General features: G+C 46.0%; 1 protein-coding gene across 1 annotated transcript in view; it reads left to right on the forward strand.

The window, feature by feature from the left end:
* Positions 1 to 18,305, forward strand: part of CC2D2B (coiled-coil and C2 domain containing 2B) — a 119,054-nt gene that overhangs the window by 28,020 nt on the left and 72,729 nt on the right. The window contains exons 8-10 of the mRNA XM_090058719.1: positions 1,895 to 2,104; positions 5,233 to 5,330; positions 10,196 to 10,336. Of these exons, the coding sequence (XP_089914845.1) occupies positions 1,895 to 2,104; positions 5,233 to 5,330; positions 10,196 to 10,336 (449 nt within the window). The remainder of the gene's footprint in view (positions 1 to 1,894; positions 2,105 to 5,232; positions 5,331 to 10,195; positions 10,337 to 18,305) is intronic.

The raw sequence follows: 18,305 nt of genomic DNA on the forward strand, positions 1-18,305 counted from the left end.
ACAGAATTTATATTCAAGTATATTCAAGTATTTAGCAGGGGTGTTTGAAATAGGCCCTATTCAATTTGTATTCAGCCCAAATTGGGGACAGTGATTCAATTAGTTGATTCGGATCACTGTTCCTGATTTGATTTGGCCTAATCTGAATCTGAAGGTTCAGTGCTGATTCAGATGTAGACACAGCTTTAAATATTTTTTCTACATACTTTGAGGTACCAGGTGCAGCTCATGAATGCTGTGATGCTGGGGTGGATGGAGTGTCCCACAGAAGTGTGTGGGGGTGGAGGGCCCATGTCGTTGGTGGCAAACCCAGAAGTGGACTGGAAGTACTTCTGGTCCACTTTCAGGTCCACCAAGGAGCGTGCTGGCCCCCCTGCCCCTCTAGCTCAATGATTGGCCATGGGGGACCCTGGGTGCCCCCTGAAACCCAGGAGGCACCAATCACTGAGCTGGGGAGACTTGGGAGGACCCCCCAGTGCGCCCTCCGACAGACCCAGAAGCGAACCAGAAGTGCTTCTGGATCTGCTGCCATGTGCACTGGGGAGCCCCCCATGCTTTTGTGGGGCACTCCATGTGCCCCAGCATCTCAGCTGCCTGCTAGCTAGAGGTATGTAGAAAAAACATTTTAAAGCTGTGTCTATGTCCAAATCACCAAATCTTTCCAAATCTCTCCAAATTGATTTGGAGGGTTCTGTTGCGATTCAGAGAGATTAAAGGGTCTCCTGATTCAGTTCAGATTCAGGGATTTGGCCACTGAATTGGGCTGAATCTCTGCCAAATTGAATCAGGGACCAAAGCTTCACACAGCCCTAGTATTTAATAACATTCTTACAGCTGCTAATACAAGAGCTCTGCATCACCTTCTAGCACTGAGGACACAGTGTAGAACTATTCTTACTTACTATAGAGTACTTTGGCTCTTATTTCAATCCACTGATGAAACTAGTTGCTGAGGTGGTACTGCCTTGTAGCTTTACCAGTTGAGTTAAAGGCAGTGGCATAACTAGGGCAGAGTGAACAGGGCAACAGCTTTGGGTGTTGACTTGAGGGGGCAAAAAAAGGCTGCTGTCAGCAGCTGCACAATCACAATCATGATTGCTGCATCAATTGGTGGTTGCCACTGTCCCTGTGCCCCAGGCACGCATCTGCTTCCCTTTGCTGCTTGATAAAGGAGATCTGTATTTTGCACTCTAACTTCTATGTATTTTGCTTCAAAATATTGCAGACTTGTCACATAAATACCATTGTGGAACTCCCTGCCTCTTCAGCCAAGAAGGGAAGGTTGAGGCATTAGCTTACAAATATCTGCACAGTTGTTAAATCATTTAGCCCAGCTATGGCAGTTAGTAGCATATGGGTACCTAACTTCAGGGTAGTTGGTTTTAGCTTAACATTGTATATACAGGATAAGGGACTGTGTTCTGTTCTTGGCTCTACTGTTGACTAACTGGGGGATCTTGGACACATTATTAAACTCCCTTGCCTCATTTTATCCATCTTTAAAAACGGGGGTGGTGACATCCAGTTTTCTTAAAGTCCTTTGAGTTTTGACTCCTAGCATTATATTAGTGAAAACGCTATTCTTATTAAGTTGATAAATTATAAGCTTATTTCTTGTTAATTGTCCTCTGTGAGAGCGAAGCTATGTTGTTGTTTTTTCCAGAGGCTGGCTTTATAATTAGAAATTATCCAAGCTGCTGTTTAAGGTTAAGAACTTCTCCTTTGGAGGTGCGATTACTGAAAATCACTCTGTATTTTGAGTTTGAAGGTTTGGATTTGAAAAAAAAACAGCTGACAAATACAGTTACCGTTAAGTAATGCTGCATTGCAAAATGTATTTGCATAAAATACATAAGCTACATAACATAAAGGCCTACTATTGTTTCAAAAATAGGCAATGCAACCTGAACGGGAAAGCTGCATCATAAGTAAATCTGGATATCAAAAACAGCGTTATCAATTAGATCTCAATATATCAAGTTTATTTTTCACCCACCATCCTCTTTTTGATCGAGAGCATGTGTTAGCTGCTAGATTACTCCAACTTTATGAAAGTTTCAAGAACAGACAACAGCAGAACATAACTCTCTTGCTAGCTGAAAAAGTAAGAAAATGCTTTACTTTGATGTCGAAAATTTCAAACCTAATAAAGGCTTAGGAGAAAGTATATGTATTTATTGTATTTGTGAACTGTAGGTGGAGCTGTCAGTGAAGTGCTAGTTACATTTTTCTAACACTATCCATCATACTATTCTGCTATTCTGACAGTCCATTATGTGAGTGTGGTGATAGACTACAGACTGCTGCCCACCTCCTCACATGTGCAGCATACCTGCACATCCAGAATGAGGACCTGGCAAGCATCAACAATAAAGCAGTTGTCTGGCTCTGCCACATTAATGATGTGTAGAGGGGGAAATGAAGTATACAAGAGAAGAATAGTATTCTGCTTTCAGCTCCTTATAACTTTGCCAAATGCAAATATTTGAGCATAAATTTTCCATGCTGGCTCTTTGCCTCAAGCTGAGTTTTTCTGCAAAATATAAGCAAAAACAGACCATCTATTTAAGAGAATGGAATTTGTTAAAAATATTGTTATCTAATGTTAAAATATTTTTACGAACATTTCAATGAAAAACCATTTCATTGCCTCCAAGCTTTGGAGTTGGAGTGGGGGGACATGTTACCCCCATCCCTCTAAAAATCCACCTAAAAGTAAACAAATCTGTATGTCTCTGAAAAGGAATCTGCACATGCTCAGTTGGGGTTTGTTAGAGGCTAAATTCTCTGAAAATTGTGTCTGCTCTGAATGGGTGCTTCTACACATGCATTTAATGTACCTTTTCTAATGCTCATTAAATTTAGTATCTTTGGGTGCCTATACATGAGCACGGAGGCTGCTCCAATGCACTGTAATTACAGTGGAGCAGACTTTATTAATTGCTGCATCATAACTAAATCTGGATATCAAAAACAACTTTATCAGTTAGATAAACTGAGCCTGCTGGAGCATGGTAATTACTGCGCTCTAGCAGTCTCATGAGTCTTGTGTATAAGCATCTCTGCGCTTCAAAATGGCAGCAGGGGTGCTTGGACTAAGGTTTGACAAGCTTTAGTTCAAGTGCCTTTGCCATTTTGAAGCATGGGGATGCTGATACACAAAATGCTGTGGTGCTTTAATTAGAGAGGCTCTTGGAGCTGCTCTAATTAAAGCACTGCCCCCACTCTCAGAGCACATTTAAAAGTGCCCTTGATTGTGAGGTACAGGAAACCCTCGATATTTGCGGGTCCAGCATTCATGGTTTCAAATATATGTGAATGCCGAACCCGCATTTTAAAGACACTTTAAACGCTTACTGGAGCTCTTTGGGAGCTCCATGCTTGCTGCCACTGGGCTCCCACTGCTGCTGGTGCTGGAGCCGTGCCCCACCAACCCAGCCACCAGGGGCACTGCATTCATGAATGCAGTGTACTATTTGCGGATTTTGTCATTTGTGGGGATCACGGGAACATATCCCCTGTGAATGGCGAGGGTCACCTGTACTAAATTAATGTGCATTAGGCAGCATTAATGCTCAGTAGTACATTTGCATGCTTTTTTTAGTGATGCTTAATATTCAGTAGGCTGTTCTACTGTGCATTAGTGTAATGTGACAATTTTTTATGGGATGCTTTAATGCACAGTAAAATAGTCTATTGTGCACTAAAGCACATGTGTAGACACACCCAATATGTTCCAACTCAGGAGTTGCAGGGAAGTCTTTTTTTGCAGTTGCTTTGCCCAGATATTGGTTTCCACTGTGGTGCTGGTGGATGAAAGCAGGGAGACTCTTCTTTTCTCTCAATTTTTTTGCTTGCAGTAGGAAGGAGAAAAGAATTAAGAAATGTGTCAGAAGCAAGCAGAGTGGTGATAGAGATGGGCCAAAGTTACATATCTGTGGAGGTATAGAAGAATAGTTGGGATAGACACAGGGTTGGAGTGATGCACTTCAGTTATTCAGGATCTGATGAAATGAACTGCTACTCATGAAAGCTTATGTATGTCTGATTGAGTTTGTCTGTAAGATGCATGTCTATCCTGCCTTTTGCCTGACTTCAGACTAACATGGGTAACTTCCTCTCTCTTAGGATGTCTGCTGACGGATGTTAAAAAACCCCCACAAAGCCACGCTTTGCCAGAAGAAGCAGCACATTAGCTTGATTTGGTTCTGCAATATCTGTATTGATTGGATGCTTCAGAGGGGCTTTTGGGCACTTTTATCTAAGGCTGATTCAATCAGCTCCTGATCTATACAGACATTGGACAAGCTGGGTCGATCTAAAGTGATGCTTCTTCTGGGCATGCACTGGGCTTGGTGTGGTGGAGCACCAAGTTTAAAGTAAAGTGCTGGGTTTTTTGGTGGGGGGATTATGTCTGTAAGCCACTGGTGTGTACTTAACATACTGTCTTATTTGATATAGACCATTTCATAATTTAGAAAAGCTAACATTGCTCTTTATGCTGAAAGCTCATATAAGGTAAAATGTGCTTGGAAGCTTACAAAGATTTACTAATGCAGTTAATATTTAACTACCTCTAATAAAAACTGTCTATACATTTCTGTTTCTCAATATGATGAAAATATGCCTCTTAATTTGGTTGTAAAAGTTCCATCCCCTAATATGTATTAGGGAGCCAGGTCTCTATAATTAACATCCTCTAGCTGAGCAGTGTCAAATATGCATCTGATTTAGGGCCAGATTACAAAGCTTCCAACACTGATTTTGGTAAAATTATATTGCTCATAAATGTGGGCAAGAAGGATCCCAATCTAGTTCTTTGTAGCTATTTTTATTTAACAGTAGACCATACTAAAATCATGCCACCATATGCCATGCCAACCTAGAAAACCTTCATAGTGCTAGAAATTCAAGCTTCCACTAAGAGTTGTTAATCATACAATGATGAGAGTGGGATTTAGTATCTCTATGCCTATTAATCTTTTATATAATGCATTCTTTAAAAACACATACATATATGATGGACCTGAATATGATACTTTGGTTTCTCAGATAATTGATTATATACTTTTTTGTAGTAATGAAAATCAGTGTGTTTAAAAGGATCTGAATTTACAGAAAATCAGAAAAAGTAAAGTTAAAATTGCCTTTTCATCCTTAGTGCTTTTTTACTTTAACACATAGCATTATGTTTGCTAAAAAGTTGGAATAATTCATAGAATTTTTTTGCAGCTTAAAGCACTAATAAATGCTACAAAAATAGCAGAAAGTAATTTGGAAGCAAGTCAACTGAGCAGAAAAACTTTAAATGACTACAACTGGCAAATAAGGTACTATGATTATGAGATGATCCAACTTGTTATATCTGACAGTAGTATATTGTAGATTTGATTTTTCTTTTCAGAAAATTTACGAATCTACTAGTCAGTCTACTAATAAGCACCCTTTTTATAAATGCATAACTATTGTACCCCTGCATCCTTTCATCTCAGAAATACAAATATTATTAATTTCTTAATGACAACTATATGTTAAATTTCTGGATTTTGTTGTAAAATATTGGGGGATAAAACGCTACTGATATAAAATAGTGGTCACTGATTGGAGTTAATACAATAGAGTTAATTGTGATTCATGTGAAATAATTCATCCTATAGCTCATGAGTTTTACTCAACATTCCCATATTCCACAGCACATTTTCTGCTAGTTCACATTCCTATGTGAGAACATAAAATGTGTAGTGGCTGCATACCTCTCTCAATTCCCTTTTACCACCTGTGGGAGCAAAATAGAACTCTATTGTTGTCTAATCTACTGTTTTTCTCTGTGCTTCAGAATCATCTTATAAATTAGTTTTGTGAATATCTTCTATATTTATCCTCCTTAACTTTTCTAATTCTTTAATTACATCTCTCTGTCAATGAATGTCTGTTATGAATATCTCCATGGCATACTCAGAGCACTTCAGGGCTTGAATTTTGCCCAGCCCCTAGTTGATAAGCATATTTGATATGTTTTCTTCATGGTGGAGAGCCATGTTCCCAGTAAGTGTTGGGTGATTACATCCTTCTGTTAGATGACTTGCAAGTCTAGAGATGGACATCTGAAACTGCGTTTGAATAACTGGTGTACTTCACTTCACACTTGGAGGAGACCGCCATCTGTGAAGACCTAAGAGAATCATCTTCTGTGAGTGGACCTCTGAACAGATATCAAACCTATATCCAACAGCAAGAAAATGGCCACTTTGACACTTATCAACACTAAGGCCTTGGGCACTCACTGCTGTTATGCTGACACCAGAAAAAATAATTGATTCTCCAGTGGTACTGTTGGACTGAAAACTGGCTCTTGCACTGATGCTACCAGCACTGATAAAGTCTTCATTTTCAACAAGCCCAACATGGACTGAGACTGAGATAAAAGCCAGGGAGAGACCAGACATATTTCCAAAACCAGAGGCTTTACCCTCTTTGTAAAATGAGATTATTACTCTTTCAAACACAGGGTATTTAGACCCTCTGCTAAGGGAATGAATCATGGTACACTGGCACTAATAAAGTCACTACTGCCAACTGTGGACCAATTATTAGTTATAAGATATGCCTTCACAGGACCATCAAGAATGTCCTCTCAGGGTATCATTGATACTGGCCCTGAAACCAGGCCTGAGGCCTTAACTTATGACATCTCTATTCAAAAGTTGTTGTTCTTCATTGTTGTTGTATTACCCCTTCTCCCTGGTATTGATCAGGGATGTCTCTTTAAGAGCCACCATAGAGCTGGTACAGAAGATCCTTCTCCCAATACACAAAAGTGACATGCAGTGTTTTAGGCTGACCATTGAAATCTTTTAATAGAAAAACAGGTTCAGTCTGGTTCCCAAAATCTCAGTAAAACAAACAAATATAAATAAACTAATCAAAGAATGTTTATTAGAGTAAGCCACATACAAATATAGATGTCTCATGTAGATGCGGCCAGGTGCAAAATGTAAAACAGCTTTTATAAAACAAAGTATGCTTTAATTTCAACCATAGTAATGCAGCATGATAAGAGTTTTTTGTCCAGTAGAAGGCCTGCATGCATATTTTTTGCATTCAGGTTTGGTGGTCCTATTTTATCCCTAATCTCAGTCTCTGTTCATTGTGTTCTCCAGTAGTCCCTGCCTCATCCTATTCTCTGTTTTTCAGGGGCTTGCTTTATTTTCCACATCAAAAATCTTTGTTCCTGTTTTCTGTTTGAAACTCAATACCCACAAACAGTTGAAAATAAAACTTCACAGCATCGGCGACTGGTGCCACCTTAGTCGGGGGGGGCATGTGCCCCAGCCCCATGGCCAGTCTTGCCAACTGGGGGGGTCCCCTCTGTGGCTGATCCTGCAGACTGGGGGGGGGGGGCGTGCAGCCCCTGGGGCGATCTTGTGGACTGGGGAGGGGATCCCCCTGGATGATCCCATGATGGCTGATCGCTGTGGCCGATCACTTCAGTCACTTCTGGGACTGACTGTGACTGCTTCTGGGAGCAAGCGCCAGCCTATCACTGCAGCCACTCCCAGAATCGGCTGCAGAAATCACAGCGATCAGCTGGCACTTGCAGGGGGGACACTGCCACTTCCATCTGTTCCCCCTGCCCATTGCCTAAGTGGCGAGCCTGGCCGGTCAAGGGGTGCATTGGCGCTCTCAGGAGGTGCACCCTCTATGCGTTGCCACTGCTTCACAGTGAATGATTCCTACATTTTCCTTTTATGTATGCATAAGTAGGGTTTTTTAGAAGCTTATTGTCCACCCCCTACATGTTGCAGCTGCTTCACAGTGAATGATTCCTACATTTTCCTTTTATGTATGCATAAATAGGGCTTTTTAAAAGTTTATTGTCCACTTTATCTTAGTATTTTCACTTCTTGACTGGAAATAACTTCTATTAATCGTAGAGTAACCAAATCTATAACCATAGAAAATAGAACATATAGAATGTAAAAATTAGTCACAGGTCCCAAGTCCACCAGGGCAAGATTTAGGCCGAGACAAGTCAACCAATTGATTGCGATTGACTGGTCAATCATGGAGGCTCAGAGAGTCAATTGGAGGCTGGGGGGCTAAGCGCATGCGTGCATGTGCACCTCTCCTCCTCCAGTCGAGCAGGTCTGTTTGTGGGGGAGGGAAGGAGCAGGGACCAAATTGAGGCCCCCTTGGCGAGGGAGGGAGTAGAGCTGGGGCTGGGGCAGGGGTAGGCCCTGCACAGCCAGGGCATAGGACAGAGCCACAAATGGCTCATCTGGGGGCATGGTGAGGGGGGACACATACCCCGGGAGGGCATGGGGGTGTGCCCATAGATCTGGGGCAGGCTGCTACTGCACTGGGCTCTTCCCGGCAGGGGCCGGGCCAGGCTGCACTCAGGGTGGGTAGCAGCAGTGCTGGGAGTTGGGCTGGGTGGGGCTGTAGCCACCCAAAAGTTTGGCATAGCCCCACAACCCACCCTTCCATGCTGCCACCGACCACCCCGAGTGCAGCGCAGCACAGCACAGCACACCCCAACCCCTGCCAGGAAGACCCCAGCACAGCCTCCCACCCCAGCCCCTTCCCTCCCTGTGGGTATGGGGGCCATGTGTCTGGGATCTGTGTGGGTGAGGGGAGGCTGCCACTGTGGGCTGGAGCTGAGAGGCTGTTTCATGCTCTTCCTAGTGGGGGCTGGGCTATGCTGTGCTTGGAGTGGGTGGCAGCGGTGCTGGGAGGTACGTTGGGGGGGCTACGGCAAATATTTGCATGGCTGCAGTGACCCACTCCAGACACTACTGTCACCTAGCCCCAACACCCCTCCTGGGAAGAGCCCAGTGCAGCACCAGCATCAGCCCACCTTGCCCCACGTAGATTCAGGGGCGCATACCCCCATGCCCTCCTGAGGTGCTTGTCCCCCATCCCTGCACAGGCCTCCACTTGTCCCACCACAAGGCCCAGTGAGGGGCTCTCTTCCCCCAGACCCTGCTTCTGCTCCTGCCTGTACTCTGCTCCCTCCCTCCCTATTGGGGCCTTGATCTGCCCAACCCCCCACCCCACCCCACAGCCCTTTCCCCTCTCCCTGCCTCTTCCCCCACAGACTTATGTGCTGAGGGGCATGCCCCCAATATTTTTTTCTCCTTCTACCTCAATGTGCCACCCCCGACTGACTTGGTGGGCAGTGGTGGGGGATGAGGGGGGAGGACTGCGGTAGATCTTGGGCAGCATTTTAATTCAAAAAGTGATCTCCTACTTAAAAAGGTTGGAAACCACTGGCTTAGACAATATATTTTGTACCCTTGTCGTGTGTACCAGAAAGATGCATCCTCTTATAACTGGTTAACAAGAACTTTTAAAAAATGCTGCTTTTGTGGTCAGTCCATTGTCAAGCTTTGTTTATTTCTGATAAAAATGAATTACATTCCTTTCTTAGTCATTTTGGTTAATGTATAGTTTGGGTACTCATTAAATCTTGAAAGATAAACAAAAGGAAATGTAGATCTATATCAGAATATCTCCAAAATTCATGGATCATTTAGTTCTGTGATTTTGCTTTGTCATAATCTCTAAATAACAGAAGCAAGTATGTATACAGATACCATTACACAAAAAAACCGTAAAATGATAAAATAAGATTATAATTTCAATCTCCCATCTCACATTCAGGTCATAAAGCAGAGAAAGGTAGTTTAACAAGAGCATTGTATATGGATATCTGTAAACCAGAATGTCAGGACATCTTTCTTCAAGCATCTTTGCAGTGGTGGTTGCATACTAATATAGAATTTCAAAGAACAAATGTAGGAAATACAACATAATTTGTCATAATGGTGACCATGACAGATTGAACCCTTAGACTTGTGCAGTGAATTTCTTTGTATCTCAGGCATCTTGCCTATTTTTTCTTGCGTATCATTCTCCCTGTTCTACTTGAAATGAGCAAAGGACCAAATCCACATTTATTTATGTTGTAACTGAAAATATGTATCAGTATAATTGCAAAAAAGAAAGGAGAGACAAGTTATTTTTTTCTAAAAGTGCTTGTGTTTGAAAGTGCTATTTAAAATGTTTGAAAGTGCTATTTAATACTAGATTTGGCTGTCAGGTTATAGACAAGTAAAAACTTTACTATTGTTACTTTTTGATTAGTAATTAGAGAATTGGATTTGCTGAATTCTTACATATACGTTTATTGCAGAGATACCAAGAACCTGTATGACATAGAAAAGCAAAAAGATCTCTTTCTAATGCACAGCATATTAAAAATTTGGAAACAAATAAAATCTATGCGTAGACACCAAGAATATACAAGTACACCTGTAAAGTTACAGTTTCAAAAGTAAGTGAATACATTTTTTCCAGAGCCTTTTTAAAGGTCTTATAACACTTAGAATAATTTTATTGAAATATCAAATTAAAATTTACAGGAAGTAAAATAGGGATAATAGAATCATAGAAAATTAGGATTGGAAGGGACCTCTAGTCCAACCCCGTGCTCAGAGCAGGACCATCTCCAACTAGCAGGACCATCTCCAACCATTTCCAACTTTGTCTGTTGGAGACAAAGCCAGGGCTTTGTCTACTTGGGTTGTAAAATCTTCCAAGGATGGAGACTTGACAACCTGTTCCAGTGCTTTACTACCCTCCTCATGAGAGAGTTTTTCCTAATATCTAACCTAATAAACTTTCCTTGTTGCAACTTGAGACCACTGCTCCTTGTTCTGTTGTCTGCCATCACTGAGACCAGTCTAGCTCCATCCTCTTTGGAACCACCCTTCAGGTAGTTGAAGGCTGTTATTAAATCTCTCAGTTTTCTCTTCACACTCAATAATCCCAGTTCCCTCTGCCTCTCCTCATAAATCATGTCCCCCAATCCTCTAACGATTGTTGTTGCCCTCTGCTGGACTGTCTCCAATTTGCCCAAATCCTTCCTGTAGTGCAGGGGAGGGATGTCCAAAACTAGACACAGTACTCCAGATGTGGCCTCTCCAGTGCCAAATAGAGGGAAATAATCACTTCCCTTGATCTACTGGCAATGCTCCTCCTCATCATCCAGGTCAAGGGCATGCTGTTGGCTCATATTCAACTTACTGCCTATTTTAACCCCCAGGTCATTTCCTACAGTGCTGCTGCTGAGCCAGTCAGCCCCCAGTCTGTATCAGTGCATGGGATTGTTTTGTCCTAAGTGCAGGACTTTGCACTTGTCTTTATTGAACTTGTGCTATTTGTTTTGGTTCAATCCTCCAATTTGTCTAGGTTGCTGTCAGAGGAGGATTAAGATTTACTGAGGCCCTGGGCAAACACAAGATTGGAGGCCCCCTCCCCTCCATGGGAGCTGGACGCCAGCAAAGGGAGAGGCCCCTTCCCCTCCTGGTGCTGTAGCTGTCAAGGCAGGGCAGGCCTCTGTGTCCCATGGGGGAGGCTGGGTGGACCTAGCCAGGCTGGGGGTGCTTGTTTCTCCTCCCTGTTCTCCATCCTCTCTCCTCCTGCCATGGCTGGAGCGGAGCCTGGCAGAGAGAGGCTTCCCACTATGGGCTCAGGGCTCTACTTTCCCCTATGTGCCTCCTGGACGAGCTGCCTGTATGTCCATCCCACTCCCACCCCCAGCCCCTGCTCCACACCCTCCCTCACTGTGGGGGCCTCAGTCTGCCTCCCCCATGTCTCTTCCCCTCCAGAGACTTAACTGAAGGGAGCTGCCTGTCTAGCTGTGTTCCTGGCCATGTCTGGTCATGCACAGGGGTGGTGTGAAGGGGAGGGGAGACTATAGCTACTCCAAAATTTGCTGTAGCCACCCCTTCCAGTGCTGTCACTTCCACCTGCCCACCCCACTCCTGCCCACAGAGGTGCGGCGTTCCCAGCCCAGTTGAGCCCAGCCTCCCCACTGGGAAAAGACTGGCTCCGCCCCTGTATCTTCTGGAAGCCCCAAGCAGGACCCCTTGCAGGCTGCCCACCTGCCTGCCTGCAAGAGGAAACCTGCTGTTTCCCAAGGAAACCCAGGGATTCAGGGGCCCCTGGGCCTGGGCCCTGCTGGCCTGTGCATGAATTCATCTCTGGCTAATATGAATCCTAGCCCTACTCTCCAGTGCATCTACTACTCCCTCTCAGCTTGATGTCCTCCACAAACTTTCTGGCTCATCTTCCAGGTCATTGACAAACATATTGAACAAAACCAGCCCCAGGATTGACCCTTGGGACACTCCATTTGATACTGGCTCACAACTAGACATTGAGCCATTGATTATTACCCTTTGAGTGTGATGATCCAGCCAGTTTTCCATACACCTTACAGTCCAATCCTCCAACCCATACTTCCTTAGCTTGCTTGTGAGAATGCTGTGGAAGACCATATCAAAAGCCTTGCTAATGTTAAGGTATATGACATCTACTGCTCTTCCTGCATCCACAGACCAGTCATCTCATTCTAGAAGGGAATTAGGTTGGTCAGGCATGACTTGCCCTTAGTTAATCCATGCTAACTGTTCCTAATAACCTTCTTCTCCAAGTACTTAGAAATGGATTCATGGACCTGCTCCATGATTTTTCCAGGGACTGAGTGAGGATGACTGGTCTGTAGTTTCTTGGATCTTTTTTCTTTGCTTTCTTAAAGATAGGCACTTATATTTGCCCTTTTTCAATCATCTGGAACCTTTCTTGATTGCCGTGAGTCTTCAAAGATATTGGCCAAGGGCTCTGTAGTCACATGAGCCAATTCCCTCAGCACCTTCAGGTGCATTCATCTGGCCTTCAGACTTGTACACATCCAACTTTTCAAAATAGTCCCTGCTACTGGTAGGTGTTCTAGGGTTTTTGTCCTTTCTTGATTGATGCCTTGCCCCCCAGCAACGTCAAGGTGAGATCCGGATTTGGCACCACTGAGATGGTTTGGGTGCTGTTTCTGCTCACCTGCCACGTTTTTGATATTTGTTGTTCTTTTCTTGGGAGGCAGTTCCCTGTAGGTGGCCCAAGGAGATCTCAACCCTGGGTTTCTTCATGGGGCTCCAACATCCCTTTTAACCCACCCTCAACACATCTATGGCCAGGGGAGGACTCTGCTTTCTTCAGGTCTTACACTGGGATGATCCTGTCTCATCCACATCGCCTGCCTCCAAGGGTCGGGTCGTCTTGGCCATCACTCCTCCCAAAGCCATCCTTCACCTTTGGACTGAGGCCTGGACAACTAAACATGCCAGAGTTAACTGCAACTTAGAAATAAAACTGAATGTAAGAGGTCAGTGTCCACTGACAGGCTCCTGGGATCTTGTCTCCCAGGCACCGTCAGTCTTGCTGAGGACTCCGTTGTCCCTCTCTGCCTAATAGGCATTTGGAAGGGTTGGCTGCCCTGGAGGACCTCTGCTGGCCCTCTTGGGTCCATGTCCCTTCCCCCTTTCACCCTGCCTGACCTGCAGCTAGGCTGCTTGGGTCCCATCAGCTGACGTTACCCATCTCTCCCACACAGGGCTCCATGGTCTCCCATGCCTCCCTCCATGCTGGGTTGCCTGGAGGGTGTCAGCGGCCCCTTGTTGCTACTCCCTGCTGCAGTACCTGGGCTCCCTGTCAGGGCCTTTGCTCTCCTCCTGGGCATCCGGGAGGGCTGCTTCCTTCTGGCAGAGCTCCCCAGTGTCCCCCTGTTCCCAGGCCTTGGGTTCCCTGTCTCGCCTACTGGCATCCTCTAGGAGACACTCAGCCTCCTTCCCCTGCACCTAGGGCTTGTGCTCCCTGATGGCATTCCACCCTACTCTTTCTGGCGCTGGCCAGCTGTGTTTCCAGCTGCCTTTTGAGCAGCCTATGTCTCTCTGAGGCCACACCCCTGATGTCTCCTGATTTGCAGGCTTAGGCAGCTCCAGAACTGCCAAGCCTGCCCTGACGTTTCTCCCCAGCTGCTGCTCTTTTTCGCCCCTGTGGTGAGTATCAGGGCATGTCAGGAGGGGGTCTGGGGTGAGTTGGAGGGGTTTTGCCTCCCCTTTCACAGTTCCTAACCTGTTCTTTTGCCACTGTTGGCTGCTCACCTCCTCCCCAAACTGTGCTGCCAGGTGCAGTAGTCTGGGAGATGACCTTGCCTGTGAAGACGGAGGTAAAAAAGGCATTGAATACTTCAACCTTTTCCACATCATCTTCCATTAGGTTGCCTCCCCCATTCAGCAAGGGGACCCAAACTTTCCCTGTTCTTCTGTTTGTTGTTGACTTACGCGTAGAAACCCTTCATGTCCCTTGCTAGCTACAACTCCAATTACATTTGGCCTTCCTGATTCCATCCCTGGATGCTTGAACAACACGTCTGTGCTCCTTCTTAGTTGTTTGTCCAAGTTTCCATTCTTCTAAGCTTCCTTTTTGTGTATTATCTCATTGAAGAGTTCCTTATTAAGCCAAGCTGGTATTTTGCCATACTTGCTAATTTTACTGGGCACAGTGAAATGAAAACAAAATGAAGGGCTTCAAAATAGCCTCAAAATGAAATGAGGCCAGTCAAAATGTTTCAGAAGTTTTGAGTTTCAAAGCAGCAGCCAGGTGGTCGGAGGCAGGGGTGGAGCCAGAGCTGCAGTCCAAGTGGTTCTGGAGCCCCATGTGGCTCAGCTGTGGGGGGGAGCACAGCCCTGGCTTTCCTCACCTCCTGCTACCAGGCTGCACTCTGTGGGGCTGGCAGAGCCGATGGGAGTGCAGTGTCTGCTCTGCCTGCCTTCCAATGCTGGGCTGCACTCCAGTTGGCTTCACCAGCCCCATGGAGCCCAGCCCTGTGGCAGGAGGCAGGCAGTTCCACGGGGCTGGAGCCGCTGGGAGCTGCTGTTCTGGGGGTTGGCAGGGGGCTCTGTGGCTGCTGGGGGGGTCTCTGGGGGGGCTTCAGGGGAGCGGGGGTGCAGCGGGCTTTCACCCACATGTCTCTCGCTGCTCTGGAACCTAACTGAGGCTTTTTTGCTGTTGCTGTTTGGCGAGAGAGGCAGCGAGCTGCTGGGAAGAGATGCCCTCCACCTCTCTCCGCTGGGGAGGAGGCTCTTCTTAGCCAGATTGGCTGACCTGCTCCACCGGGCTTTAAACTAAGCCCACTGGGGGCAGGGGGACTACCGCCAGTGCTGGCCTGCTGAGCAACCCTTGCAAAGCCAGTGGGCCAAGGCACTTAAGGGAGGAGCCCACCCCTGCCCCAGCCCTGGTACAATCTGTGGGCAAGACAAGAGCCCCCAAGGGAACACTTGCCTGCCTGTACACAAATGCCAGGAGCTTGGGGAATAAGCAGGAGGAACTCGTCCTTCTGCTTAATGCAAATAATTACAATGTCATAGGGATAACGGAGACCTGTTGGGATTCCACCCATGACTGGACCATGGATATAGATGGCTATACCCTGTACAGGAGGGATTAAGTAGATAAAAGGGGCGGGGGTGTAGCTCTCTATGTTAAGGAAAGCTACACATCCCTGCAAGCTGATGTTAGTGACCAGGGTGGATGACTGGAGACCCTCTGGGTTAAAATCCATGGGGAACATGGCACAGGAGACACAACAGTGGGAGTCTATAACAGACCTCCCACCCAAAGTCAAGACCTTGACCAGAAGTTCACCTGGGAACTGGCTGAGGCCGCATGCTCCAGGACCATGTTTGTCATGGGTGACTTCAATTACCCAGACATCTCATGGGAAGATCACTCAGCAAAATCCGAGCAGTTGCAAAGCTTCTTATCATGTGTGGATGACCTATACCTGACTCAAGAAGTCTACAGGCCAATGTGAGGTGAAGCTCTACTCAACCTGGTACTGGCTACTGGGGATGACCTAATCAGTGACCTAGTGATCGATGGGAAGCTGGACAGCAACCACGAGCTGATCACCTTCACCATCTGCCCTAAACCTGGCAAGTCAGTCAGCAACACTGAAGTCCTTGACTTTAGGAAAGCTGCCTTTGACAAGCTCAGGAGGCTTGTCAGTGAGGCCCTAAGGGACCACGACCCCAGGGGAAGGGGAGTTCAGGAAGAGTGGTTGCTTCTCAAGGGAGCAATCCTCAATGCACAAGCTAATTCTGTTCCATCTTGGAGGAAAGGCAGCAAGAGGGCACAGCAGCCCCTTTGGCTCTCTAGGGATCTTGCAGTCCTCCTGAGGCTAAAAAGAAAGGCCTACAAAGGATGGAGGATGGGATTCACCTCCAAGGAGGAACATTCTGCACTGGTCCGGTCCTGCAGGGAGCAAACCAGGAAAGCCAAGTCTGCAACTGAACTCCAACTAGCTTCGAGCATCAAGGACAATAAAAAGTCCTTCTTCAGATATGTGGAGAGCCGGAGGAAAAGCAAGGGCAACATTGGGCCCCTGCTGAACCGGATGGGACAACTGACACCCAGGAAAAAGCCAACCTATTAAATTGGTACTTTGCATCAATCTTTCATCAGTCCCATGAACAGCCTGCCATTGGATGCCCATGCTCGCTATGGGACAGGGAGGTCTGGGTGAGGGAGATCCCCTGCCCTCTATGAATGATGACCTCATGAAGGAACACCTTGAGAGGCTGGATACCTTCAAGTCAGCTGGCCCTGACAATCTACACCCCAGGGTACTGAAGGAGCTGGCGAGCATCATAGCTCAGCCCCTGGCACAGATCTTTGAAAACTCTTGGCACTCTGGTGTCATGCCCAAAGACTGGAAGAAGGCCAATGTGGTGCCTATCTTCAAGGAAGGGAGGAAAGTGGATCTGTCAAACTATAGGCCCATCAGCCTTTATTAAAGAGGCCTTCCTTAATGGACTGGCTGACACCAACATCCTGAGGGTTAGCCAGCACAGGTTTGTTGCAGGTAGGTCTTGCCTGACCAATCTCATTTCCTTCTACAACCAGGTGACCTATCACCTGGGTAGGGGAATAGAGATTGATATCATATATCTTGAATTCAAAAAAGCCTTCTATCTGGTATCCCATGATCCCCTCTTGGCAAAACTGGCCAATTGTGGTCTTGGGTCCACCACGATCAGCTGGCTGAGAAATCGGCTCTGTGGTCAGACCCAGAGGGTAGTAAATGACGGAAGTCAATCTTCATGGTTCCCTGTGACCAGTGGGGTCCCCCAAGGCTCTGTCCTTGGACCCATACTGTTCAACATCTTCATTAACGATGTGGACAGTGGAGTCAGAAGTGGACTGGCCAAGTTCGCTGATGACAACAAGCTCTGAGGTAAAGCGTCCACACCTGAGGCCAGGAGGGTGAGCCAGGCTGACCTTGACAGGGTGAGGAAATGGGCAGAAGAGAACCTGATGGTGTTTAACACTGAAAAATGCAAGGTTCTCCACCTTGGGAAGAAAGACCTGCAGCATCCTTATATGCTCAGCAGTGCTACGCTGGCTAGCATTATGAACGAAAGGGACTTGGGGGTCACGACTGACCAGAAGATGAACATGAGCCTGCAATGCAATGCTGCGGCTAGTAAAGTGACCAAAAACACTGGCTTGCATCCATAAATGCTTCCCAAGAAAATCCCAGGAGGTCATTCTCCCCTTGTACTCGACTTTCGTGAGGCCGCAGCTGGAGTACTGCGTCCAGTTTTGGACTCCACAATTCAAAAAGGATGTGGAGAAGCTTGAGAGAGTCCAGAGAAGAGCCACGTGCATGATCAGAGGTCAGGAAAACAGACCTTATGACGACAGGCTGAGAAGCATGGGGTTCTTTAGCCTGGAAAAGTGCAGGCTGAGGGTTGATCTGATGGCCACCTATAAGTTTATCAGGGGTGACTACCAATATCTGGGGGAACATTTGTTTACTAGAGGGCCCCAAGGGATGACGAGGATGAACGGCTATAAACTACTGCAAGACCATTTCAGGCTGGACATGAAGAAGAATTTCTTTATTTTCCAAGCTCCCAAGGTCTGGAACAGCCTGCCATTGGAGTTGGTTCAAGCACCTACATTGAACACCTTCAAGAGTAAATTGTATGCTTATCTTGCTGGGATCCTATGATCCCAGCTGACTTCTTGCCCTTTGGGCAGGGGGCTGGACTTGATGATCTTTTGAGGTCCCTTCCAGCCCTAATGTCTATGAAAATCAAAACAGAAGCTGAAGCGAAATGGTGCTGTTTTGCACATCCCTAGTGCTTATCTGCTTAGCTTATCTGCTTATCTCCTCCAACCTCCCTTATCTAGGGTGGTCATTAGTCCTGTTTTATACTGGACTATCCTGTTTTTAAACTATATCCCCTATTCATTTCTCAGTGAGGACCAGACAGTGAAACATCCTCTTTTTCGTTCATTTACTGGAAATGTGTGTCAATCATTTGTTCTCATGATTGTAATGGCTGTGCTTAGAGCTAGAGTGGCACACAATGAGGAGGGGCAGGGTTCCCACCTAG

This window comes from Crocodylus siamensis, chromosome 7 (assembly GCF_052110815.1).
Source record: "Crocodylus siamensis isolate JL-2025a chromosome 7, ASM5211081v1, whole genome shotgun sequence".
In the NCBI taxonomy this organism is placed as follows: Eukaryota; Metazoa; Chordata; order Crocodylia; family Crocodylidae; genus Crocodylus; species Crocodylus siamensis.